Here is a 26,322-nt window from a genome sequence, read left to right on the forward strand (position 1 = left end):
CCTCTTATTCCCCCACCCCTCTCTCTCACTCTGCTCCTCTCTTCCTACTGTTCTTCCCTTCTGTCTCTTTGCTGATCTCTGTCTCTCAGTCCTTCTATTACTTTGTCTGCCTCTTTTTCCTCTTCTCACTGTCCCTCTGTCTCTGTGTCTCCCTATTTGTCTCCCTCTGCCTCCGTGTCCCTGTCTCTGTCTCTCTTTGTCCCCTGTGTCTCTTTCTGTTTCTTTCCCTGTCTTCTCCCTCCCTGGAGGCCTCCGGGCTGGTGGCTGGGAACAGATGGCTGTCAGGCCTTGGCCAGAGGCACGTGTCATCACAGGCTCCTCCTTCAGTGGCAGCTTTTCAGCCACCACCTGGGGAGTGCAAACTGTCCTGCCACCAACAGGTCCCTGTCATCACTGTGCTCCAGGGCCTGGCCCAGCCCCGCCGGCCTGCCTCAGGTAACCCTGGGAGAGAAGGCAAGCTTGCGCAACAGCCACTCCAGGGGCCAGAGGCCCGGCCTCAAGGAAAGGGCAGGGGGAGGGGGAAAGCCTTGCACACAGTAAGCTGGTCCCAGTTGCAGCACTGGGAGCTAGGGGACCTCCATGGACACGGGCCAGCCCTGACCTCTTTTACTGAGAGGTGTGGTCAAGGCCTCCACCCTGCTCTGTGTTTCCTACCAGGAGCTGGGGAAGAGGAACCCAGGCTGGTTGGAGTGCCCTAAAGCCCCCCGCCTTATTTCTCCCATACCAGCATGGTGGGGCCAGAAGAGGCCTTGTGCTGCTGACCTTAGGCCAGCCCTGTCCCACCTCAGTCTGCAGAGAGTGTCCATGTCTGGTGAGAAGCCAGGGCTCCCCACAGTCCTGTTCTGGCCAAGAGGGAAGGGGTCCCTTCTTCCATGGAACAGGCCCCAGGGCAACCTGGGGAAAACCTCAGCACTGGACCGGGGTAAGGGGATGGACGTCACAGGATCCCTCATTTACTGTGTGCCACGCAGGAGGCCAGCTGCTGAATCTGGAACAGCTGCGTCAGGCAGGAATCAACACACCCACTGTCCCAGAGAAGGGGCGCGACTCTTCCTAGGCCCCGCAGCACGAGTGGGGGACCCAAAGTAGCTGCGTTACACACATGCACACACACATCTGGAGTTGCTTTAAAGGAACACCTGCTGTGGGCAAGAGGTAGACCACTTTAGAACACAGATGAATGGCATGGTGTGGACAGCAGAGCCCCCACACACAAATACACGGTACACACACCACCACCTGACGTTCCTGAGATCCCACTGTGAGGTGCGTGTACGGGTGCTGTTTCTGTCCTCGCTCTGCCCATCCCATGTCCCAGAGGGGCCCTGACAATGAGGTGGGTGGTTTGCTATCTGAGGTTGTGTCTCAGGTTCGGGGACCCGACTGGCTCTGTTTGTGGCCCATCACCATTGTGTGACGGCTGTGTGCTGGGCCACACTCTGCACCACCTCACTTTGTCTCCTCGCCTGGGCAGCGGGCATGATTGCCGCCAGGTTACAGATCAGGAGACTGAGGCTCTGACTTGCCTCGCGATGCTGGGACTTGAGCTCTCTAGTTTGTAGGTGACCTTTTTAGGAGGAAAGTAAAAACAACCAGCAGGGCCTCCCGACCCCAGACCCAGGGAGGTGAAGGGGGAGGCCAAGCCCGGGGGAGGCAGGGGAGGCTCTGCTGGACTAAACTGGCCTCGCAGGTGTGCAGATGCTATAGGAGCCGAGAGCAGGCCCTGCACACGTGGCCTTAGGGAGGACACCTGAGTTTTGTAGTTTCCATGCATCTAGGAGGCCACTGAGCCCAGGAGCCTTCCCAGGAGGCTGCCCCTCCCTGTCCCCAGCCCCCTCCCTTCATCCCTCCTGGCTGGAGGGAGGACAGGAAGGCAGGATGCAGTGGGAGAAGGCTGGCTCATGTTTCCCCCCTCTCTTCCTGGCAGGGATTACATGGTGAGGAGGGAGGACAGCTGAGCTGGCAGAGGGCAGCCTGGTCATGCGAGGGGGAAAGCTGGGGAAGAAGGACGGCTGAGGTAACTGGGGCCTCGAGCAGCCACTCTCCTCACACATCCCCCTTTCCCAGGCACCTCAGGGCCCCCAAGGGCCCAGCACCAATACCTGGGTGCCTGCACTCCCTTCCCCCAAACTCTGCTCTCCAGGGTAGGCAAAGGCAGACAGACACCCTGACTTCAGAGAACAGAAGACCCACAAGTTTGTAGGACACAGCGGGGCTCACGTGAATGAGGCCTGTGTAATTCTAGAATCTCGAGTCTGCAGTGCCCCTCACCGGGCTGCCATCACAGCCCCCTCTCCACAGGCTGCAGCTGTTAGGGAGCCTCTGTCTGGTAAACTGCCAGGCCACTTCACCCCGCCCGAAGCTCAAAGCCCTCTCCCTGAGTTGTCCCAAGAGGCCAGGATTGCTTGGGCCACCTACCTAAGCATCTGGAAATACTCCAGCCTTGGGACAGTGGTTGTCAACACTTATAGTTCATCAGGTGGTCAGGGAACAAATTGGTGGCATTAAACAACAAGAACTGAGTATGCATCCAGAAAGTGCCAGAAGTGATACGTCAGTGGGAAACTGCACATGCTAGGTGCCAGAGGGGCCTGGGGCTAGGGCTCACAGAGCCCTGGCTGCAGCTCTAACAGACGGGTGCTGAAGCTGAGCTCTCTGCCAAGCACTATGCTGGGTCTCCAGAGCCCCCCACTCCCCAGGAAGAGAGCTTGGACCAGAAAAATAAAGCAAAGCTGGTCATTAGACTGGCATACAAATACCCACAGACCTGCCTAGGGTGCTTGGTGTGGCCTGGTAGAGACAATTCAGAGTCAGGAATCTTCCAGAGGACCCTGGACCTGGCAGAGCCACCGAGGGATGGCTGCACATGCTGGGTGCTCCAATTCCACAACATACAGGTACAACCTAGCACCTAACTCCAACAACTGTGTGTGGCCCACACCTCCTTCTCACTGGTCACCACTGGAGTGGCTCCTATCCAAACACTCCTTCAGGCAGCAACAGTCCAGAATTTAACTGTCAAACGGCATGCTTTTCGATTATCCTGGACCTGTTTGCCTCAGGCTCTCATTCTGATGCTCTACGTTAGCAGCATGTTCAACCTAGCCCTGCTCTGCAGGTTTTATTCATGTGGAACAGGTTCACTGAGTCCTTATTCCTCATCTCTAAAATGCAGGGAATCGCCTCAAAAAGTTGTCGGGATGAGTAGGTAAGACTAGTGAAAGAACAGGGTCCAGCACAGAGTAGGTGCCCAACACACATTTATCCTTCCCTCGTCCTTCCTTCCTTCCTTCCTTCCTTCCTTCCTTCCTTCCTTCCTTCCTTTCTTCCTTCCTTCCCTCCCTCCACCCCTTCCTCCTTCTCTCCCTTATTTTCTCCCTTCCTTCCTTTCTCCTTTCCTGTCTTCCTTGTCCTCCACCCAGCCTCTCTCTTTCTTTCCATTATTAGCTTCCCAAAATGCAGAGTTTAAGTATCTTGGCTGATCTTCCCACAGCTCTCTCTCTTCTCTTTCAGCCTCTCAGGACTGTCTTGGGTTCCACTGCTCCTTTCATAAGTGGACCTGTACACTGTTTTCTGGGTCAACTATGAGAGACTCATTCTTCCCTGTGTCCCCACAACACCAGACACAAGGCCTGGAGCACAGTGTCTGGTTCCAGATGGTGTGAAAGAATTGGTAATGGATGGAGTGGGACACACATGGGTGAACAGATGAATGTGTGCATGGGTGGTACAAGTTAGATGGAAGGGTTAGAAGAATGGGGTTGGCAGAGAGACTGAGGGGTGATGTTGAGGTAGAGATGGAGACTTGGGTGAACAAATGGCTAAGAGAGATGGATGGATGAGAGAATGATTGGTGGGCGGGTAGATGGAATGGAAGGACAGATATGAAAGAGCATGTGAAAGCATGGATTATTGGGTGGGTAAATGGATGGACAGAAGTGCATGTCATGGCTGGCTCTGGACTGAGACAGAGAGATACAAAGAACTTACTTTGATGCTTTACATCCCAAATCAATGTTTTCACTGTCTGCTTCTGCTCTCAAACCATAAAGATGTGGTGGGGAAGAAAAGGAGTGGCTGACAGCAGCAGGAGCCAGAAACTATCTTCACGGCAGCTTTGCCAAGCACTCACTCACCGAGTCCTGCCCCAGGCCAAAAGTAACATGATGGTCAGAGCCACAGGACTGGAGAAAGTCCGAGGACAACCTTACCCTTCCCTGGCCACTTACGCTGGTCTCACCCCCCTCGGAAGATGCTGCACAGAAGGGGACTGACTTTGTGAGCAGAGCTTTGAGTGTCCTCATGCTCGATACCAAAGTCTGGAAACTTGCCAATTTCACTTCCCAGTCTGCCTCTCCCCCAGCACAAGCTTGCACACTGGCCCACACCGAGATTCGGCCAGAAGTGGCTTCTACGCTGCCCTCGCTAAGCCCAGAGCTCCTGAGAGCAACTGTACCACCTTCACTGCCTCATTCCAGTGATAGAGCTCTTGACACAGAGCTGGCATAGGAAAAAAAAAAGTGGTTAAATAAAATAGATTATGGGTCTTAAACACAACTGACTGTCATCTGTGAAAAGACCAATGTAATAGCAAATGATGGTAGACCTTGATCTAGGACACTGAGCCTGAAGCCCAGCTCCACCACTTCCCATCTGTGTGGGCTTGCACAAATGCCTGCACCTCTCTGAACCACCGTTTCCTCATCTGTGAAATCAGGACAGTAGTTAACACCTGCTCAACTGTCGTTGGAGGCTGCTAGTCTTCATTTGGGAATGGGCTTCTCACCTGGTCCTTTTGAGTCACCTCCCCGCCCCCCCCACCCCCACCCACCGGGGAGCCTTGATAGCCAAGCCCCAAAGCGGAACATTCCTCCTGCCCCACCTTGTCACCCAGGGGGCAATGCAGGGCCTGCTGGGAGGGGACGTGCAGGCTGTAGGAGGTAAGTATGCTCCACTTTCAGGCTTCTCTCACTGGGACTACGCATAATCACCCTGACCTCAATCTTTCTCGGTGAATTATGGAAAAAGAGTTCTCGGAAAATGAGGCATGTGCAAAAGTTCCACTAGGCTCCCTGTCCTCCCCCTCATTTCACCCTTCCCAACTTAATAAAGACCATGGCTTATTAGCTGTTCCTGTCCAGCTCTCCTTGTCCTGTGCCTGCACACGTGAGACTAAAAATACCCGTGGCTCCTATTAGAGGCTGTGCTCCAGGGACAGGCAAGGCTGGAGTCCACACTGACACTAGAAACTCACTCCCTTGTGCCCCCCGGGTTCTAGGCCACTGCGCCTGTCCCATTTGGGGCAGATGGGCACCGATCTCATTCCGACAGTCCCCAAGGGTCTTCTGGAATGATCAAAAGGCTGTTGTGACTTGTGTTTTTGTTCAGACACTCCAGAGCTGTCTTCTGTGACCCTCCTCACCACCTCATTAGACAACCTCCCACCTCCCAGGTACGAGGGCTCTCTCCCAGGGGACACATGTCACTCAGCACTGGCCAGGGCCCTGCAAACGTGGCTGGCCCAAACCTCAGCCTGCCAGTAGAAAAGACATCTGTGCCCCTTTCCACTAAAGCATGCAGAATGGCAAGCATGTTAGGTTTGGCATGAGCCCTGGGCCTGTGTATAAGCCATTGGTGGCTCACTGAGAAACTTGCACGAACTTGATCCTGTTTCAGCATCAGTAAAATGGGCATAAAGGCATCAGTCCAGCTCTGGGGCAGTGTAAGGGCTACATGAGTTCATGGAAGTAAAAATGCAGACTTCTGTACAGAAGTAGCTGCCCACCAACGGACAAACTGTGAAGCATCAAGTCCGCGGGAGGACCTCTTGTTTCCATCAGAGAGACGGATCGAGGAATATGCGAGGGGCATTTCAATAGCTCGGCAATAAACACTTGGGGAAGCTGAAGAGGTAATCTCTCCATGGGCTTTCGTGTGCCACTGGATACCTCCCTTGGCATGGCCTGAGATATTTTGGAAGTGGTGGTGAGAGACAAATTGATTTTCATCATCTCCATCCACAGGAAAAGGCCAAGAATGCCATAGTGTATAAATACTCCAAAATTCAAATGACCTGGCATTTGGGAGGCGGTGCTCCCCACATTTACACATCGTTATATGCAAGAAGTTGGAACTGTAATAAGCTATGCACAGAAAAATAGGGAAAATCAATGAAGGTGTCATGGATAGAAATACTGGAACAGGCTGACGGGCCAATCAGGGAGAGACATGCCAGAAAGGCTGAGAAAGGGAATTGTGTTTAACAGAAAAGTCACAGCTTATGGCTCCTGGTTGGGGCGGGGTGGAGGCAGCTGCATGGGACTGAGCAGGGCTGTTAGAACCAAGCACTCCCCCAAATTCATGCCCCAGATGGTTCTGTCAGCAGTGGGAGAAGGTGCCTGTAGAGCTGCTTGTCCTCACTTAACCTCCTTCTCTTCCATCTCGTGATGGTCGGAGAGAAGGGGACAGAAGAGCAAATGCTACAAATCTCCAGAAGGCTGGCACACCTCCGGGCTGAAGGGAGAAATCTTGGCTGGCTGGGAGAATTCATTCTGCCTGATTCTATTCAAACATTTATTGAGCACCTCCTGTGTGCAATACCCACAGGAGGCACAAGTGTGGCAGAGGGACATGGGAGGGGACTCAAGAATGAGGAAGACCATGACCTGGCCCTCAAAGAGTTTAATATGGTCTGAGGCCAGGCAATGACTACATCATACATTTTGCTGTGAAATAGGAAAGACCTGATGTAGCTTGGAAGAGTATTTTTTTTTTTCAAACTAACATTTAAATTTCCGTGCCATTCCAGTAGGAAAAAGGAAATAAGGGTGGTTATAAAGCACCATAGAGAGCCAGCATTCTCTAGGAGCTCCAAGAACCGGGGTAATCAGGAAGGCTTCGGGGTGGAGGTGAGGCCTGGTGTCAGACATCGAAGGATGACTAGACTGTACTTGCCTAGAATGTCCAAACAGGCATTTTGGAAAGAAGTGACAACAGTAACAAACTCAGAAGTGGGAATGAGCCAAGTCAGGCTGGTCAAGATGCCACAGGAAGCGTATACAAGCTTTCGAAAAGGTTTTTGGGAAAGGCATCTGGTAACAGTTTGCCCATATCAGCAGAAGCGAGGGTGTGAAGAGGCCAAGATGTGGTCTGTGCTCTTTTCAATTTGCCCCACTCTCTTTGTGCGCCTTCCCCACTGCACCAATGAAGAAAAGCATGTCATGTCTACAAATTGCCTGCTAAAAGCCTTTCATGTACTGGCTTTGTCTATTACATTTCTATAGAGAAGAGAAAAACTTACCTCCTGGGATTTCTAGAGGGGTGAAAAGGTTATCATTGGTGGTGATCCCTGAAGAACCGCTTTGCCTGTGGAAAAACAAAAATGTGAGTCAGAACATACCCCTTCTGGGGAAAGCCTCATCTGCCAGAAGCAAGCCTCTCCCTGCCAACCACTTCCCATCTCCAAGGCAGCTCAGGGCTCAGAACCATCCGGACAACTGATGAATCCCATCTTCAAGCAAAGGTGTGGAAGCAGTGTGAATGATAGCAGGACATGTCTGAGCATTAAATGTAATGGAGAATAAAGGCAAAAATACAACTCTTTTGACTACTCTTTGTCTTTTGGTTTCCTGAAGTTTCTAAATCATTGTGATTAAAATTATTAAAGGTCTGCCCAAGAATGGATATATCCCCTGATTTGTCAGATCCTCAGACAAGGATGCAGATGAATTAGTTAGGTCAGAATGTGGAAGTCCTTGAATTCCATGTTGTTCAAGATGGTGGCAGGCTGGAGAGGCTAGCCAGTTGAGGAAAGCCTAGAAGCAGAAAGTTCAGATAGATATGTTTGGGGAGTAGTGGGCATGCCTATGGCTACAGCATGTGTGGGTTGGCAGGGAAAGTAGAAGAAGTGGGTCTACAGAAGGAGGCGGAAGGTCTGCTCTCTGTCCCATTGGTTGAGGGGGGCTTTGAGAAGAAGGCATAGACCCTCTGAATAACACCTCACAGCCTCGGTCTCTCCTGCTTCCCCTCCCCTTTCCAGCTACATCCAAATGCCTTCCTGTGGCGTCCTCAGCCAAAACAGGCAGTGTGGATGAGAGGATGAGTCAACAGAGGCCAGGGGTGGGGGGAACATGAAGAGTGAGGAGAACATCTCATCTTTCTGCCCATGATGCTGGCAGAGAGCATCTGTGCAGGCCTAAGACACCAGCTACTGGACTGAGAGTAGGAACTGAACTGGGTGGGAACGTGTGGAGAGTAGGTCCAGGCTCTAGGCCTCATCAGGATCCAGAAGCAGCAGCATTTTCCAGAGAAGTCAAGGTAACACAGACCCTATTTCATGGGTTTGTTCCAAAGCAGTGTTCTCGCTGCATTTCTGTGACCCAGGAAACATATATCCACATCTGGACACACTCCGGGTTCTTACAACAGGGAAGTGGGTGCTACTGGCATCTAGTAGGTAAATCACAGGGATGCTACTAAGAATCCTACAATGCACAGGACCCTCTCCCCCAACATCAAAGAACTCTGTGGCCCCAAATGTCCATAGTGCCATGGATGAGAAGCCCTGCTCCAAAGGATCCGTCTTCAGGCATCCTGGAGAGGCAGGAAGCCCCCAGACCAGCTTCCTGGACCTTTTTTTGATACACTCCCCCATCATCTCCTCCTTCAGAGGCAGTTCTGGAATGGGATGTGATGTGAGCAAGCTCCTCACAGTGATGCCTTCCAGCTGGGGAGTAAGAGACAAGGATGGGAAAGCAAATTTCAGGGAAGGAAGCTTCAGCCTTCCCGCCCTACCCACTCAGCTCCATTGAGTAATGAGAGGTGCTCCACAGAAACTTCTGTTGGGACCTACACCCTTGAAGGAGTTAGGCCACACTGTCCCAGGTCAGATGGGGGATGCTGCCTGGGCAATCTCCAAGACCCCAGATACTTTGAAGAAACCCTCGTTCTTACTTCCCTAGCCATCTAGAGAGCAACAAACCACAAACCACAGCCAACCTCCCAGCTGTGTGTATGCGTGGGGCGGGGGGGGGGGGGGGGGGGGGGGGGGGGGGAGAGTGCATGCGTGCACGTGTGCACATGCAGGCAGGACCAGCAAAGGACAGGACTCACTGCATGAGGAAATCTGCCTTGGAAGTCACTCACCTACACCGTCCCTCAGCTTAGCTCTCTTGAGACCGCAATTCAACACTGTCAGAAACCAGCGACCATCTCCTTTCCTCAGATGCCCAGGGGGCACAGGGTGGTGGTGATGCAGCGAGCTGTCGGCCTTTACCGGTGGACAAACTTGAGTCACAATCTGGGGAGAAAGATCTTCAGAATCTGAGGGTATATCTGTGTGGCCCCCTTCACAGACTTGTCACTTCACCTGTCCTTTTCCTCCCCCCTTAAAATGAAGCATGAGATAGTTGCAAATGACATATCAGATAAAGGGTTAATATCCAGAATCTATAAGGAACTCACCAAACTCCACGCCCGAAAAACAAACAACCCAGTGAAGAAATGGGCAGAAGACATGAACAGACACTTCTCCAAAGAGGACATCCAGATGGCCAACAGACACATGAAACGATGCTCAGCATCCCTCCTCATCAGGGAAATACAAATCAAAACCACACTGAGATACCACCTCACGCCAGTCAGAGTGGCTAAAATGAGCAAATCAGAGAACTCTAGATGCTGGAGAGGATGTGGAGAAACGGGCACCCTCCTGCACTGTTGGTGGGAATGTAAACTGGTACAGCCCCTCTGGAAAACAGTGTGGAGGTTCCTCAGGAAACTAACAATAGAACTCCCTTATGACCCAGCAATAGCACTGCTAGGAATTTACCCAAGGGATACAGAAACGCTGAGGCATAGGAGCACATGTACCCCAATGTTCATAGCAGCACTCTCCACAATAGCTAAAACATGGAAAGAGCCTAAGTGTCCATCAACAGATGAATGGATCAAGAAGATGTGGTTTATCTATACCATGGAATACTACATGGCAATGAGAAACAATGAAATCTGGCCATGTGTAGCAACATGGATGGACCTTGAGGGTGTTATGCTGAGCGAAATAAGTCAGGCAGAGAAGGACAAATACCATATGTTTGCACGTATAGGAGGATTAGGAGGAACTTGACGGAGGAACAAGGGGGAGAAGAAGGGGGAAAATGGTGGGGGAAAGGGAGAGAGGCAAACCATGAGAGACTCTTGAATGCTGACAAAAACTGAGGACTGATGGATGTGGGGGGGAGGGGGGATGGGCATGAAGGAGGGCACTTTGGGGATGAGCACTGAGTGTTATGTAGAAACTAATTTGACAATAAACTATTTGTAAAAAAAAAAAAAAAAAATGAAGCATGAATGTCAGCTACCATTTGGAGACCACTAGCTACACGCCAGGCCCCTCAGGTGCACGTCGTTCTCACAACAGCCCTGTGAGAACTCGTATCATGCCTATGATAGGGGTGGGGAAATGGAAGGAAATGGCTTGTCCACGGTGACACGGGCAGCGAGTGGCAGAGCTGGGACTGGAACCTAGGCCTGAACAGTAAAATCTGCCTCTTAGGGGGAGGCAGGGGCTCTCAGGGACCACACTGCAAGGTAGGGTCCTTACACTCCAATAGGAAGTGTCCCAGAGCAAAGGCTTTCGTGTGCACGACATTTATTAATGGTGGAAACTTAAGTTAGGGGACTGGCCCAGGTTGGGTGGGCCCACCGTGCCAAGGGCTAGCAAGCAGATGCCGCTGTAAACACTCCTGAGACCCGGAGCCAAAGGCCCTGTTGCTGCTGCTGGCTGGGCAGGCCAGGCCCCACTAAAAATAGATGGGCTTTCAGGTCCAGCTCCCTGAACATAGCAGGCAGGCTGCTCCCTGCACCAGCCTCCTCTTCTGCCCCTCCCCCCTTTCCCACCCAGCATAAGCTAGGCTTCTGGAAGGAACAGAGATGTTAAGACTTTCAGCACAAGCCAGAAAGAACTGTTAAGTTGATGCCCAATGGTCATGTTGCAACTTCTGAGGCAGCCATAATGGCAGAGGTCCGGACCCCAGCACCCTACCCATCTGTCTCTCACAGAGGGAGCCATCAACCTCCAAAACCCACCCTGGGAAGGAGTGAGGCCACCCCGTGCCGCTTTTCCTTTTCCCGAATTGACTCTCACTGTTGACAGCACCGTGCGATTTCTGTGTTTGCCGAAGCCTCCGGAAGTCTACTTCGGGCCCTCCCGGGGATCCCCGAAGACCGCGGGGACCCGGCAGCGCCCGGCCAGCGGGAGAACGGCTCTGGAGCCCGGGACAAGCGCTCCAAGCGCACTGGGTAGGAGGCGCTAGAGCCTGCGGCTGTACGGCCCGCTCGGCCTGGGTGCAGGTCAGGGCTCGGCCCGGGATTTCCTTTCAAAGGTGACTTAGAGCGGCTTCATTAGGGTAGCGCCCTCCCGGGCGGGCCCTAATGGCGTGTTTGGCAGAGTCAGCGAAACGCGGCGCCCGGCGGCTAGGCGGCGGGGGAGCGCCCTCTCCCGCGCCCTCGCGGTCTCCCGCGCCGGCCAGCGGCGCGCACCGGGCCATTTGCAGCGCAGGCAGCCTCGAGAGCGGCCGCGGCGCAACGGCGGGGAGCGAGGCGGCACCATGGAGCTGAAGAAAGACAGCAACGCCGTGTCCATCGACATGCTGCTGATCGTGCACTCGGAGAAGCGGCGCGCGGCGCACGTTGCGCACTCGGACCGGCAGGCTGACCCGGGCACGCTGCCGCAGCGCAGAGGAGGTAACGAGCGCCCGGCCCGGGCCCCCGACCCCGGCACCTCGGCCTCCTCGCCCCAGGGCCCACCCGCCAGCGAGACCGACCCTCTCCCCACCGCCGCCTGCTCGCCTTGCTCCTCTGCAGGCACTGGCGTCCCTTCCCGTGGCAACGCGCAGCCCCGTGATTGCCCCGGGTTGACTCCCTGTGCTTCCGTCACCCCCAGGGAGACAGCTTCCTCCCAGCCACTCTTTGAAGGGTGCACGACAGGGTTGGAAGATGCCTGGGAGGAAGGGGACCAGAGCCTCAGTCCTGACCCCTGAGTGACCGAGGCCTGCTCCTCACATGGCACTTTGCAGAGCGCAGGGGGCCCGGGGGGAATCTGTGTGCTGAATCAGACTTTGAGTCAGGGAGCTCCCTTGGTGTCCTTGCACAACTCATGGCCTCATTTTCCCCCTTCTTGAAGCCTCTTTCAGCCTCCTACAGTAGAAGACATAAAGGGTGGTGTCAAAGGCTTGCTTAGGGTAAGGTGAAAATCTGCACTCTCTGCTCTCACAGATCTATTAATTTTACTTTTCCCATAGACTTTCTGAGGAAGGAAGGGTAGGCAGGAAAAATAAAGTGACTCTATAGAGCAGTTGTGGAAAACAGCATTCAGGCCTCTGTAATCTCCAGAGGGAAGGGCGCACTGAAAAGAATACAGATGGAGAATAGGGGATGGCAAAGAAGCCCCTCAGAAGTCCCTAGGTGTAGGAGGAAGCCCTCTGGAGTCTTCATTGGGGACTGGTGTGAGGTGTGTGCTAGGCTGACTGCGGGCCAGTGCTTTGTGACCACTATTTAACAGCCCAGTATGCATTGGACATCCACCTGCCACACTGAAGCAATGGTGCCTTGAATGGCTTTGCCCCCACCAGTCACACCGACTGGACCTGCCCCATAGTTCTTTGTGACCTCTCGGGGAGGAAGAAAGGGAAAGAAATAGATTCTGGAGAGCTGAGAATGTTGATAGGTACTCCCACCTCCCGCGAGATTTGAGGCCAGTTGTTTGGGTTAGTTGGTTCTTGCATTCTGAGAGCTGCTCCCAGGAGAGGTGGAAATGCCCCCCACCCCGGGTATTCGTAATGAGGAAATCGGCAGAGGCCCTCTGCTCCTTGATAGAAAAGAGGCTGCTTCTACTCCAGACACTGCAGTCCAGAGGGCCTCCCCCTATGCGTGGTGAGGCCAGAGGGCCCCCACGAGGCTTGGCTTCAGGCCAGCCTAGGAGTCCTTCCCTCCCTCTCGTCCTCTGATCTCATCTCTCCTAAAGGCTCCAACACTAGAAAGAGAGGACCTTTCAACAACACAGAGAAGCCTCGGAAATGCCAGGGATCAGGACTGTTTCAGAGGTGTCTGACCCCTAGCACAAACCCTACAGGACTCCAGGCCAACGCATTTCACACTCACGACCGTGATGCGAGGCAAGAAGGCCCTGCTTGCCGAGTCGAGCCCTTTCGGCTGTTTTTCTCTACAACTTTCCCGGCGGAGGTCTTTCCCAGGCACCACGGCAGTGTAGAGACCAGTGTCACTTACTTACAGCCAGACAGTTCTGTCCCAGAGTAGAGAAGAGTGTACATGCATTGCCTCCAAGGCCTGCTGGGCAATGGCGGCGTCCAGGAGACCCCTGACTAAGCCAGCCTCCAGGCCCACACAGCTGCAGGCAGGGAAACACTGAACTAGACTAGCTGTTCCAAGGCCTCCTGTTGGTGCACAAGATCCAAAAGGTCCCCACACCTCTTCCAGGCCTCTCTTCCTGTCCCACCACCCGCAGCCTGGGTCCTTGGCTCTGTAAAGGAGGGCCTGAGCTCCATTACTGTCACAATGCAGAGGACTGGGTGGCTTTCTGCTGTGTCCTTGTGGCAGAAAAGAGTCAGAGGGACAAGGGGACAAAGGTAGCATGTGCCAGGGATTTGGGCTGCAAGCAGATGCTCTCTGCTCTTTCCTCTGTGGCCCTATCATTTTCCGTTGTGCGGTGTGCTTCTCAAAAACATGCCTGGAAGCCCTCACTTCCTGTCACATACGCCCTAGCCGTGGAGTAGGTGGCCTAAAGTCACCAGCTCCACATCTAAAAGAGCTCCAATGTCAGGTTTCATCCCCAAAGTCAGTGCGATGTGTGTATTCCACTCTACACGTATGTCAGTGAGGGTTCTGAGCCGGATCCTGGCTGCGGAGAGCTCTGTGGAACAGAAGAGCATTAGGAAGGGACAGAGGGACTTGAGGAGGGGTTGAAAGGGCTGGAGAACCAGCCTGGAGGCCCAGCTTCCAGGAACAGTGCCAAAAGCTGCACAGCAGAGCTGGTCTGGTGAGAAAACCTCTGTTGCCACAAGGAGCCCTAGGTACTCCGTCCCCGCCAGGAACTTGATTTTATTGCAGCTGCTCCCACTGCCAGAACATACGCCATTGCTGTGCCAGGAACTCGACCTTGCAGCACCACTTTCAGCCAGGACCAGAGAGAGAGCGCGCTCACACTTCCATTCCCTTCCCTCTTGCATCACCAGGTCCCAAGATGGAACCAGACGCAGGTGCATCTGACTGGCTGTGCCTAGGCCCCATATACCCATGCTCTAGTGGCAAGGGAGGCTGGGAAAGCAGGCAACAATCACTTGCAGTTCCCATAGGGATAGACCATCTTTGCCCACCCCCCACCTCACATCATGACTCTAAAAGTGGGAGATTCACCACATACAGAAATAGGAAGGCAAAATCAATGGCAAACATCTTCTATGATAACGCTTCCATATTTGGGCAGTAGACATGCGGAGTGAAGATAGATCTGCACTGTGAAAATCATCCCTGATAACAACCCTACTATCCTTAGAAACCACAGTTTTAATATTTTTATTTAATGTTTTATTTTTTTATCTTTTTTCAATGTTCTATTTATTTATGAGAGAGAGAGTGTGTATGTGTGTGAGCAGGGGAGGGTCAGAGAGAGAGGGAGACACAGAATCAGAAGCAGGTTCCAGGCTCCAAGCTGTCAGCACAGAGCCCGACGCAGGGCTCAAACCCACAAACTGTGAGATCATGACCTGAGCCGAAGTCAGACGTTCAACCGACTGAGCCACCCAGGTGCCCCTTTATTTAATGTTTTAAAGTGCATCTCATTCACGGGCAGTCTTCCTTGGATCCTGAGGAGCCAAGTTCCACCCATCCCACTTCAAACTCCAGTTTGCAGCTGGCCTGTCACTTGCTGACCTGGGTCTCCTGGTCACAGAGAACCTCACTCCAGACCTTGTTATTTCACAGGACTCCAAGGTGTCGGAAATGGAATCCGGAGATGGCAGAAATTCGAAGGAAATGACGTGCATGGTAAATTCTCTCTTTTCATTTTGTTTTCCTTTCCGTTTCTGTAAATCAACACATTGAAAAATGATGGGAAGCATTAGGTTTCACGGGGCTGAAAACTGGCTCTAGACCTCTAGCCACTGAGAAGGTAGCTGTTCATGACTCAGCCAAGCCCCTGGGGCTGCCGTGACTCTGAATGTTTTCCCTGGGATCAGGGCCCCCAGTTTCCTGGACTCTGTGAGGGGAGGGGAGCAATTCCATAAGGTTAAGCACCCACTTGTTCACTGGCTATATATAGGGAAGGACTTAGCATCATCCGGCTCGGTGAGGTTGGAGTGTGTTCCCACTGGAGGTGGGGCTGCTTACGTCATGCAGGGCAGCCATCTTTTGAAAATTTTTCCAAACAGAGAAGACAGTGGCCTGCTTTGGGACATTATTACTCCAGGCCTAGGGAGATGGGTCCTATGGTTCCTGGCTGGCCTGGGACCCAGAATACAATAAGCTGAGAGAAGTCAGTTTCCAAAGCCTCCTTTCTGTGGTGCCAGGCATCTTTTGCCCTGCAAGGAACAGGCCCAGGACAGCTCTGGGAATGTCATGCGTGGACTGACTCTACTAGGCCTTATTCTGTATCTTTCACAGATTCATTAGCCCAGCTTCCAGAACAAACATCGGTGAAACTGCACTGTAGGGATGTGAGGATTCTACTAAGAATCAGACCTCCACTCCCAGAGTTCCAATGGGGGCTCAGTCAGATCTGGGCTCATTGAATGCCTGTGTGAAGATACCATCCCCCCATGACTCCCTGCAGCTGGGGAACCAGGACCCCAATTGCACAAGACCAAACAGCTATACTCTTCCATCCCGACAGTAACAAAAGGGAAAGATGAAATTCTGAAAGTAGATTCACTCACTCATTCCCTTAGTAAAGCCCTGCAGGGCTTACTTTGTGCTAGGCAGGGTTCCAGTTGTTGGGATGAAGACAGATGGGAATGCTGCCCTCAAGGGACCACACTGATGATTATAATCACAATGCTTTTCACTGCAATAGAATCTCAGCTCCCTGTAGGTGAAGGGCTTTCCTGTGTCCCCTGCCCTGTACATGAGGACAGGTTGTCCTTAAGACATACCCCTGCCCTGGGGACCACCCCTTGGGGTCCTGGCTAATGGGTATATGTGTGGGATGGTTTTTTAACCTTGTTTCAAGGCCATAGGGCACTTGATGCATCAACTCTGGGGCTGTACTGAAGCAAATGCCAAAGTTGGCAAAACTGTGCTTCAGGCTCATGAGAATGATAAGAATCAGACCATCAGAAACCCATCAGCTGCAGAAATGCAAAGCAGCTGGTACAGATATGCACTGCTTGGCCAGTGTATGATTGGGTGAGTGGGCAAGTGGGTTGCAGTGGGAGGAAAGAGACACAGTATCTTCTATGTGTTATAGTCACTCACCTTAAGTTGTCTGAAATTTGGCTTCTCAGCCATGTTCTTACATTAGAAGATTGAAAAAGAGTGAACTTTTATCCTATTTTTACCATCCTTAGTGTCCCTGGTTTGAGGGAAGTTAATGGAAAAATACAACAAAATAAAGAAGGTCATGGGGCACCTGGATGGCTCAGTTGGTGGAGCATGTGGCTCTTGATCTTGGGGTTCTGGGTTTGAACTCTACCATGGGTATAGAGATTACTTTAAAAATAATAAAAATATTTTTTAAAAAATAAAGAAGATCGTTAAAGTAGTCCTTGCAAAACCACCCGAGAACGGAGAGTTTCAGGTAAATGGAGGGCTGGAGAGAGACTCTACAGAGGCCTTGAGCCTGGGAAAAATGATGACTGCACCACTCCACCGATACATGCAATTTAAAGCAAAATTTTATTTATTTTTCAAATTGCACGTTTGGATGCATGCAGATGTTAAAATTACAGCTTTTTTTCCAGTGTTTTCTGATGGTAAGACTCTGGGTACATACTTCCCTTGCCGGTGTCCAAGGCACCCAGCCCTGGAAACTGGACAGCTTTCATCTGCAAAGGAGGCAGCTGATGGCTTGTGCTGGTGGAGTGTGCACAAATGTGGCTGAACATGGAGCTGATCCAAAAAGGCACATGTTCCCCCTCTTGCTGCCCTGTGCACTCCTTGGGCTGGGGCGTTGGCAGGGTGGGGGAGCCTGGACTGCTCCAAACTTTTCCGAGCAACAGGTGTTTGGGCCGAGCCAACCCTACCAGCTTGCCAGGCAACGGGCTTCCCCTGCTGTGATTGGCTGCTTTCCTTGGTCCTGGCTGAAGTCTGCCTAGCAGCACAGGGACTGACACCCCACAGCCACAGGGAAACCAATTGTGCAGCCCTGACTATAAATACCCACAGCGGCTCTGCCAGCCAATCGTCCTCCTTGAGGATTCCCTTCCCGGATCCTGTTTCCCTCATCAGCCAGCCCAGCAGAGATGTAGCCAGCTGTGCCTGAAGGAGGCGGCCTCCCTGTCCTCGCCTGAGTCTGGACTAGAGCTCCAGACCAGCATCCCCCTGGATTGGCACACGCAGTACTCCTAGCCCTTGGCCAGCCCACCGACCTCAGTCCGGGGTGTGAGGGTCCTGGGTGGGCCTGCCCAGAGGAGAAGGCTGGAGCAGGCAGATTCTCCAGGGCAACACCCGGCCAGCTGGATCACAAGTCCAGCCCAGCTCAGGGACCTGCCTACCCACCTTGCCTGGCTTCTGCCTAGGCTCAGGTGTGGGGAGCACTGAGTGGCAGATCTGACTGGGTACAACGAAGTCATCTGAATGGAACCTGCTCAGTCCAGTGCCCCAGAGCCATGCTTATTTCCAGGCCCAGGCACTGGTCCCAGTGGCCACCTCCAATGGCAGGCCCAAAGAGCCTTTCTGCAGACCATCATGAGGCCCGGGGAGAATGTGGCAGGTGGGGTGGTAACAGGGGGTGGCGGGGGGGGACTCCCTGCTGTCACAATGCTGGTGCTTCTCCAGCCCCTCCCCTGAGCCCTCTGAAGCAGCCTCAGCAAAACCAGGCCACAATAGCAGCTGTTAAGGTAAAGAAGTAGCACAAGTTGTTGCATCCCATACGAGGGTCAGGTAAGCCTGTGGGTTCCCCTTTATGGCCTGTGATAGGAACTGGTCATTTCTCCACAGCAGACTGAACACAGCTCTGTGTTCTGAGGACATAAATACCCTTAGTGCACAGAGAGAGCTATCACATAGTGGATGCCCTGCAAATGTCTCCAAAACTGACCCAGGGGGCAAGGCACCCCAACTCCTAAGCTAGGAAGGCTGCCCCCACTCTTCTCAGAAGAGGTGGATGAGCTAGGGTCAGGAGAATTGGGGTTCAAATCCCAGGTCTGACCTACCCTGGCAGCAGGGTCGTTGGGTAGAAGTTAAGTGTCCAGGCTACAGGCTCATCCGCTTAAAATGGGGCTAGAAGCCTTCCAACCTGCTCCATAGAAAGGCATGATGATCAGCAAGGCATCGTTTTGTCCTTTGGCAACTGAGCCTGGCGACACTAAAGTTGGGAGTTATGGTTACTCAGCCCACTGGAGCCGTCCCCACCTTATGGAGAAGAAAACCAGCCTCTGCTGGCGCCTGCTGAGAGTCGTGAGGGTGTGAGCACACAGGTTCACAGTCACTGGCCTCTGCATTCAGGCGTGGAACTGTGCCGATTCCCGCATGCGTACACCATGGGGATGTGCATGTGGGTGTGCCCGCGGTTAGGCCAGGCCAGGGGAGAACTCAACTCCCACTAGCCCACCTTTCTTGCAGACGCACACAGCTCCTTGCTCTGCCCAGACAAACTCCACCACGGTCCCCGTGGCCACTGCAGCTCCCTCTGTCTTGTTCCTACAGGAAACCTGGTGGAGAAACAGCACCCTCAGCAGCCCCAGGTCATCACTTCCTACAACAACCAAGGTAAGGGACTCACCACTACCTGTGACCTCTCCTCCAGCTCCTGCGTGGCTGGATCCGCTGCCCAGGCCAGAGACAGCAAGTGCAGGGTGCAGACTGTAGGGAGAGGGTCCTGTCTGCCCCGTGGACACTGGAGCACCTTTTTCCTCTCCCTCTCCCCACGTCCCATGGGAAACAGTGAGCGGCTGCATGGTGACATGGGATAGAGTGATAAAGTCCTTGGGCCACAGAACGCACAGCTGTCCTCTTCACCCTAGCTGTCATCACTATAGCTAACGTTTATGAGTGCTAACCACGTGCCAGGCACCCTGCAGATCCATTTACATAATTATTCTCATGTAAATGAGGCTTACCACACTCCTAGCTGATTGGTACTTTTAACTGTCCTCAGTTTATAGATGAGTAAACTGAGGCTTGGGAAAGTTGTCATATGTCAAGAGCACATGGCCGGTAAGAGTCAGAGCTGGGGCAACCTGCCCACACCCTCCACTGCCACCACCAAGGCCTCAGCTGTTAACGCTCACACAGCTCTGCTTCCACAGCGCCTCTGGAAACTGGCCTCCCCGCTGCCTGCCCACTGTCCAAGCCTTCCCTCTCCTGAGTCATAGTAGAGACTGAGTCTTCCAGGGCCTTCCCCGCAAGGGATGAGTTTAACTCAGCAAGAGGAAGTGAGAGGGCCCTTCCCTGAGAGGGCTTTTCCCTGAGAACCCTCACTTTGCTGGGATGAGTTCCAGGACCCTGGGAGGAAGGGCAAGGGCATCACCATGCTGACTCTTTAGTTGACCGGATCTGAGAACACAGGGTATGTGGGGTGGTGAGGCTGCGGGGATAGAGACCGGAGGACTTTACAGCTACAACTGGAGGGGAGGCCAGATTAGAGACTCCCACCCCCTATTAACCCCCCTCCCCCCTCCCCCACTAACCTCCCACCTTGGTTTCCTGCTCTGCATTAAAGACTCAGGGCCTGGTATCTATCTGAGAGCTCTCAGACTTAGCCCTAAGATTGCACCACTATTGCTCTCAGCACCAATGACCTAACTTGTAAGGAAATTATCTGATCATGTCCAGGGGACAGTGGCAAAGTAGGAGTCCCTGGAGGACTCAGAGCCTCTCCGGGAATCACTCTCGGAATCACAGACTAACCCAGCATCACCACAGAAAGGCACTGGCAGGTGGTGAGGAAGGGCCTGTCAAGATGGGTCACCAGCATGACGCCGGCCCTCCTTGCAGCCAGGGCCAGTGTACCTTACGGCAGAATTCCAGGGAATATGGCTCTGCAGTAGGCCCCCCTCAGTGGGCCCAATGCAACCTGCCCCTGCCTGGAGCATCGCAAAGACAAACCCAGGCCCCCCTGCTTCCCTGAAGTCAACTAGCAGCACACAACTCACCACAAAACAAAATAAGCAATACCTCACTAAAATGAAAATGAATTAGCCACCACTAATCTTTCTTAGTTCTGGCTACACTCCCTGATAGGGCCATGCTGTTTTCCCTGTTTGTGCATAAGAAAACTGAGACGGGGTACCATGGTCCCCGAGCCAGGCACACCTGCCAGACCTCCACACTGCACTGTCCTCACTGTGTCCCATGCAGATAGGAGTGGGATGGGGCCCACCAGTCACCAGAGCCCCACTTGGCACACCACACCCTGGCTCTCATGGGCCACTTACATTTACCCACCGGCTCTAGGGGAGAATCTGTCCCTGGATTCCTCCAGCTTCTAAAAGCTGCTGGCACTTCTTGACTTGTACACCTGCACCACTCCATTCTATGTGCCCATTGTCACTTTGCCTTTTCTCCATGTAAGTAGTTAAATCTCATGACTCTGTTTTATGAGACTCCTTGTGATGATATTGGGCCCACCAGATAATCCAGGATGAGCTTCCTATCTCAAGATCCTTAACTTAATCATATCTGCAAAGTCCCCTTTACTAAAAAGGGAGCACTCACAGGTTCCTGGAATTAAGGCATGGATATCTTTAAGGGCTATTTTGCAGCCAACCACATGGGGATGATTTAAAACAGAGTAGTTGAGATGGTGACATTTGAGTAAGGGAATAAGCCATGTGGGCATCTGGGGAAGAGCTTCCAGGAGAGGGAGCACCAGCTATGGTCAATTTTATGCAACAGGTGACAGATCCTTGGAGTCTTGGATCTTCATGCAGAAGGGCACTTCAGAAAATTAATCTGTAAAAAAAAAAAAAAAAAAAAAAAAAAAAAAAAAAAAAAAAAAGAAAATTAATCTGTAATGGGTGTGTGAAGGAGGCGACAGGAGGGTGGTCGCCAGAGCCCGTGACTTGGGGCCCCACAAGTGATTCCTGAGGAGCCAGTTTTCTTTAGAGGCTTCCTTTCTTGCAGGTCATGCACCCTTATCCCCAGGCAGACACTCCATGCCTTTGATCACACATGCACTGGGGTCAAACGGCCGTGTTTCCAGACCAGGGACTCTCTTGAGGAGCTCTTCTCTGCAGAAGAAATCATGAATGACTCCATGTTTTCAAGAGCCCAGTGAAAGCCGGGGCCGGTCAGGGCCACGAGGGATGCCCTTCAACACTCGCAGGCTGGTACCCCAGCCACCTCAGCCCACTCGGTTGTCATATTGTCATCTGGTGGCTGGAGCTGCTGAGCGGGCCTTTCATGCTGCATCCAACGGAGTCTGGCGAGGGTTCTGCAGAGTTATACTGTCCCTGTCCTCATCCAGCATGCTGCTCCCAGGCTGTCAGAGCTCACCACTTCCTGCGCTGACTACCACTCCTCGGGCTGAAGCCACAGCACAGCTCTGCTGATTGCCTATCCTGGGGCTCTTTAAGGGAATTTTTAAATTATACATGCTTTAGCTGAGGCTTCTCAACCACTGTGAGGAATGTTCTGAGGCAACAAACCCTTATTAACCTGGGTTCCAGGGACAGAAAACATTACTGAGCACCTTAAGTCAAGGATCGCAGCATCTGACTCGAATCCCACAGCCCTACATGCACATACACACCCACATATGTATGCACACTCACACTCACATTCATAATACATGCACGTGCCCGACAGTCTTTGCTAATTGATCAACACTCCAGGCAGCCACTTCCAGTCAGTCAGAGTTAATGAACAACATGAAATCTGTTTGCCATCTCTGCATTAGATATTCTGAGCAAATTAGGGCTTTAGACAAATCCTGATTCAGACCTGCAGAGACCTGGGGAGAAGGCGCTGGAGGGAGAACTCTCCTGTCCAGGTAAAATGCAGACCCAAGGCAGTAGGGCCATGGACATGGACGTGCTGGGGCTTGCCTGCTGCATCTCCATGACTGAGTGGATAAGAGAAAAGGACGCAGAGTTGGTGGTGCCTGGGGCAGGGTCTGGGAGGCACCTCTCAGAGGTAGCAGAAAACAATGCTGATATGCTGTTACTAAGACAGCCAAGGCTGCAGCCTCAGAAATGTTATTTGGGTGACTGCTAGTAGAACCAGGGAGGGACGCCATGAGAGAGCCAGCCAGGTGAACTGAAGTCCCGGGAAGGACCTCCTGTGGGTTTGACCATGACTGTTAAGAGTGGCGTAATGGTATCTGACTATACTTAGGTTTTAGATCTTACTTTAAATTTTGCTCCAAATAATGCTGCACTCTCATTCACTGGAAATTTGTCAAATTAATTTTCTTCTTAAATTAAGAGTTTTATGTGATACAGGAATGTAGTAGTCTGCAAAATCTTACCATTTCATGCCTTTAGGGAGCACAGGCCTCTCCAGTAACTGCTGCTCACCTGCGACAGCACATCCCGGCCCGGTTTCTGGGGCAGAGAAGCCTCTGAAAGTGCCCTCACACACTTGTGTGTGACAAGACTGGGTATCACACTCCCGCGGATCAGGAAGGCTAATAGCTTTGCTATTTTCCTCAGCGGGGAGCTGATTAGCAGTGCCTCTTTGGAGGAAAGTCAGGAAGTGGGGCTCAGAAGGATATTGGAAATTGGGGCCCTGTCCAAGAAGGGGGGGGAGAAGAGGAAGTTCAGGAAAGAGAGAAAGAATTAGAAATGGTGGTAGGTGGACCTTGCACAACAGGACCACGTCCAGGTGTGAGAATACCTCAATGCCCACCTTTGCCAGGACTTTAACAGTACCTAGTTTCTCAGCTCACTCATTCTTGGACAAAGAGCTGTGGCTGAAGGGGGGTGGTTGAAAGCACCTGTATGTTAGATGTGGGAAGTTCCGGGAAGAGGTATATTTTTGAGCCATAAACCAAGTTGTTCAGTTCTGCAGCTTCTATAAGCTTCTGGAAGTTGTTGCAATCCAGCATTTTCCAAATTGTGTTTCACAAAATAGTACTGGATCAGACTGACTTCTTCACTGCAGAACTTCTCAGAGCATTACACATTACAGCCTACGAAAAGGGAGAGAATAGGCATGCTTCTCAAATCGTTTTCTTATAAAGCATCTCATAGCCAAGTACAGCTTGGTACCCACTTTGAAATACACCTGAAAGTGTCTCAGATGAAAAAAGTGAAAAGGCAAAGGAGAATAGGCCTGTGCTTCATGGAGCGTGAGAAGACACACAGGAAGTACTTTCTCTTGACAATGGCACTCGATCCTACAACCAGAACTGAATTGTGCTTTGAACTCTGAAATGCTTAAAGTCTTAATTACAAAGTCACACATTGATTTTCTTTCACAGTGAATGTACTAGAAACTACCCTCAAAGTGAATGTTAACCCCTTCAAAGTAATGCCTTGGAAGGTCACATCATATCTTATAAAATTGTTTGAGAATTACCCTCTTTGGCATGCAGAGCAAGTTTCTGAGCTACACAAGATAGTCAGTATTGTTATTCTGTGAAAATCATCACAGTATTTACAAGGGAAAGGGTTGGTAAAAAGAGCTCTTACAAAATTAACAAGGAAAAAGATAATACATCAGTAGGAAAATAGGCAATTCACAAAATAAGATTTCAAATGGCAAATAAACATACGAAAATACATTAAAAATTAAATGCACAAAAATGAGGTGCCACTGTTCATTAATAAAAGTTTCAGAGATTGATGAAATCATATGTCAGTGAATATATCCGTGATCTATTTTCACATTGTGAACCACCCCAAAACTCACTGGCTTAAAATAATAAGCATTTACCAGCTCACAAGTGCACAGGTTGGCTGTGCGGTCCCGCCTGAGACACGCCCAGTTCACCACGGGTCTTGGCTCGCCTTGCTCATGTATTTGTGGTCAGCTGGTAAGTTGGCTGGAGACCAGGCAGGATAGGGTGGCCTCACCTGAGATGCCTCTGCTCTGTTCCACGTGGTCTCTCCACCCCCCGCAGGCTGGCCTGGGCTCATTCACATGGCAGTTGTGGCTGGAATCCCAAGAATGAGAGCCGAGGCTGCAAATTTCCTTGAGACCTAAGCTCAGAGCTTGCCCAGCATCACTTCTGTTAACATCCCATGCTAACAAGACAAACCGAGTCCTAAGAATAGCCCAAATTCAAGGGACAGAACAAAAAACCTCTCGTTGGAGGTACGAAGTTTTGTGATGAACCCTGCAATCAATCACAGTAGGAATGAGCAAAATGGACATTCTCTTGTGCTGTTGGTGTGATCGTCAACTGATAAAATCATTCGTCGGAAGTTTGCCAAAATATAGCAAAAGATCCGTATTTAAGAATTTATTCAAAGATGCTGATTTGAAAGGTATATAAAGAGATGTGTATCAGAATGTTCATACATCACTGATTACAATAGCAAAACATTTGGGAAAAGTTAACTATCCACCCAAAAGGGACTGCTTATATAGATTATAAACCATGTATAGAATAGAGTACTATACAGCTCACTTAAAATGATGACATAGGACCATATTCACTGACGTGTGAAGACTCAAGAGAAGAAAGCAGATGTTTACTATAATCCCGTTTTGGACTTTCACTTTCTATTCTATATGGTTCTGTATTATCCAGATTCTTGTATTAATTCTGCTTGGGCTTATTTGCTCAACAGGTACTTAGATTTATTTTTGTTTTATTTTAAATTACTAAAATTGAATTTCTGGTATATAGTTACATGGGTTTTAAGGCATGCCTAACACATGCTCATGTAACCACAACTACAGTCAGAATACAGGACAGTTCTGTCACCCCAGAATTCTCTTGTGCAGAATCTCTGTGGTTACACCCTTCTGTCTCTCCTAAGGGTGTCTTTGTATTGTTGAGAAGTATTCCCTTGATATGGATGTACCATAGGGTGTTTATCCATTCACTCATTGAAGGACATTTAGGTTGTTTCCAGTTTAGGGTGGTTGTGAATAGAGCTTCTATGAACATTTGTGTATAGATTTTTTGTATGAACGAGCATAAGTGTTTCTTTCTCTGGGATAAATGCTCAAAAGTGCAGTTGTTGGGTCAGATGTTCAGTATATGTTTGTTTTATAATAACCTGCCAGACTGTTTTCAGAGTTGCTGTACTACTTCACAGTCCCACCAGCAGTGTATAAGAGATTTCTCCACAACCTTGTCAACATAGAGTATTATCACTGTTTTTATTACTTCTCTTCTAATAGGTATGAGATTTCATTGTGGTTTTAATTTGAATTTTCCTAATTGCTCAACATGTAGAACATCTTTTCACACATTACAGAGGGTTGTATGTCCTCTGTAATCTCTTCTTTGGTGAAATATCTGTTCTTTTACCCATTTTCCAATCGCAATGTCTGCACTTTTGTAAAAAATCACTTTGCCATGTTTGTATGGGTCTATTTCTTAACTATTTATTATGCTCCATTGATCTATATGTCCATCCATTTGCCAATATAACACTGTGTAATGATTGTAGCTTTATAGCACATCTTAAAATCAAATAGCTAGAGTCCTACAGCTGTTTTTTTTTTTTTTTTCCAAAATTGGTTTGGTTACTGTAGTTGCTCTATCTTTCCATCTAAATTTTAGAATCATCTTGCCTATATCTAACATCTATAAAATTCCTCCAGGGAGTCTGAATGAATTTGCATTAAATCTATAGGTCAATGCTAGGAATTTACCCAAAGGATACAGAAATGCTGAGGCATAGGAGCACATGTACCCCAATGTTCATAGCAGCACTCTCCACAATAGCTAAAACATGGAAAGAGCCTAAGTGTCCATCAACAGATGAATGGATCAAGAAGATGTGGTTTATCTATACCATGGAATACTACATGGCAATGAGAAACAATGAAATCTGGCCATGTGTAGCAACATGGATGGACCTTGAGGGTGTTATGCTGAGCGAAATAAGTCAGGCAGAGAAGGACAAATATCATATGTTTGCACGTATAGGAGGATTAGGAGGAACTTGACGGAGGAACAAGGGGGAGAAGAAGGGCGGAAATGGTGGGGGAAAGGGAGAGAGGCAAACCATGAGAGACTCTTGAATG

The 26,322-nt window shown here is 50.9% G+C and overlaps 1 protein-coding gene across 3 annotated transcripts in view; it reads left to right on the forward strand.

Moving 5' to 3' along the window:
* The first annotated feature begins 11,609 nt into the window (after positions 1–11,609).
* The window catches only part of KY (kyphoscoliosis peptidase), a 40,710-nt gene continuing 25,997 nt past the window's right edge, over positions 11,610–26,322 (forward strand). For 2 of the 3 annotated variants that reach the window (XM_039243901.1, XM_039243902.1), the window contains exons 1-2: positions 11,610–11,745; positions 15,001–15,063. In XM_039243901.1, the coding sequence (XP_039099832.1) occupies positions 11,610–11,745; positions 15,001–15,063 (199 nt within the window). Of the gene's footprint in view, positions 11,746–15,000; positions 15,064–18,879; positions 18,943–26,322 lie in introns of all 3 variants that reach the window. The other variant, XM_039243900.1, reaches the window with a different exon arrangement.

Source organism: Hyaena hyaena, unplaced genomic scaffold (genome assembly GCF_003009895.1).
Source record: "Hyaena hyaena isolate Hyena2069 unplaced genomic scaffold, ASM300989v1 scaffold_234, whole genome shotgun sequence".
In the NCBI taxonomy this organism is placed as follows: Eukaryota; Metazoa; Chordata; class Mammalia; order Carnivora; family Hyaenidae; genus Hyaena; species Hyaena hyaena.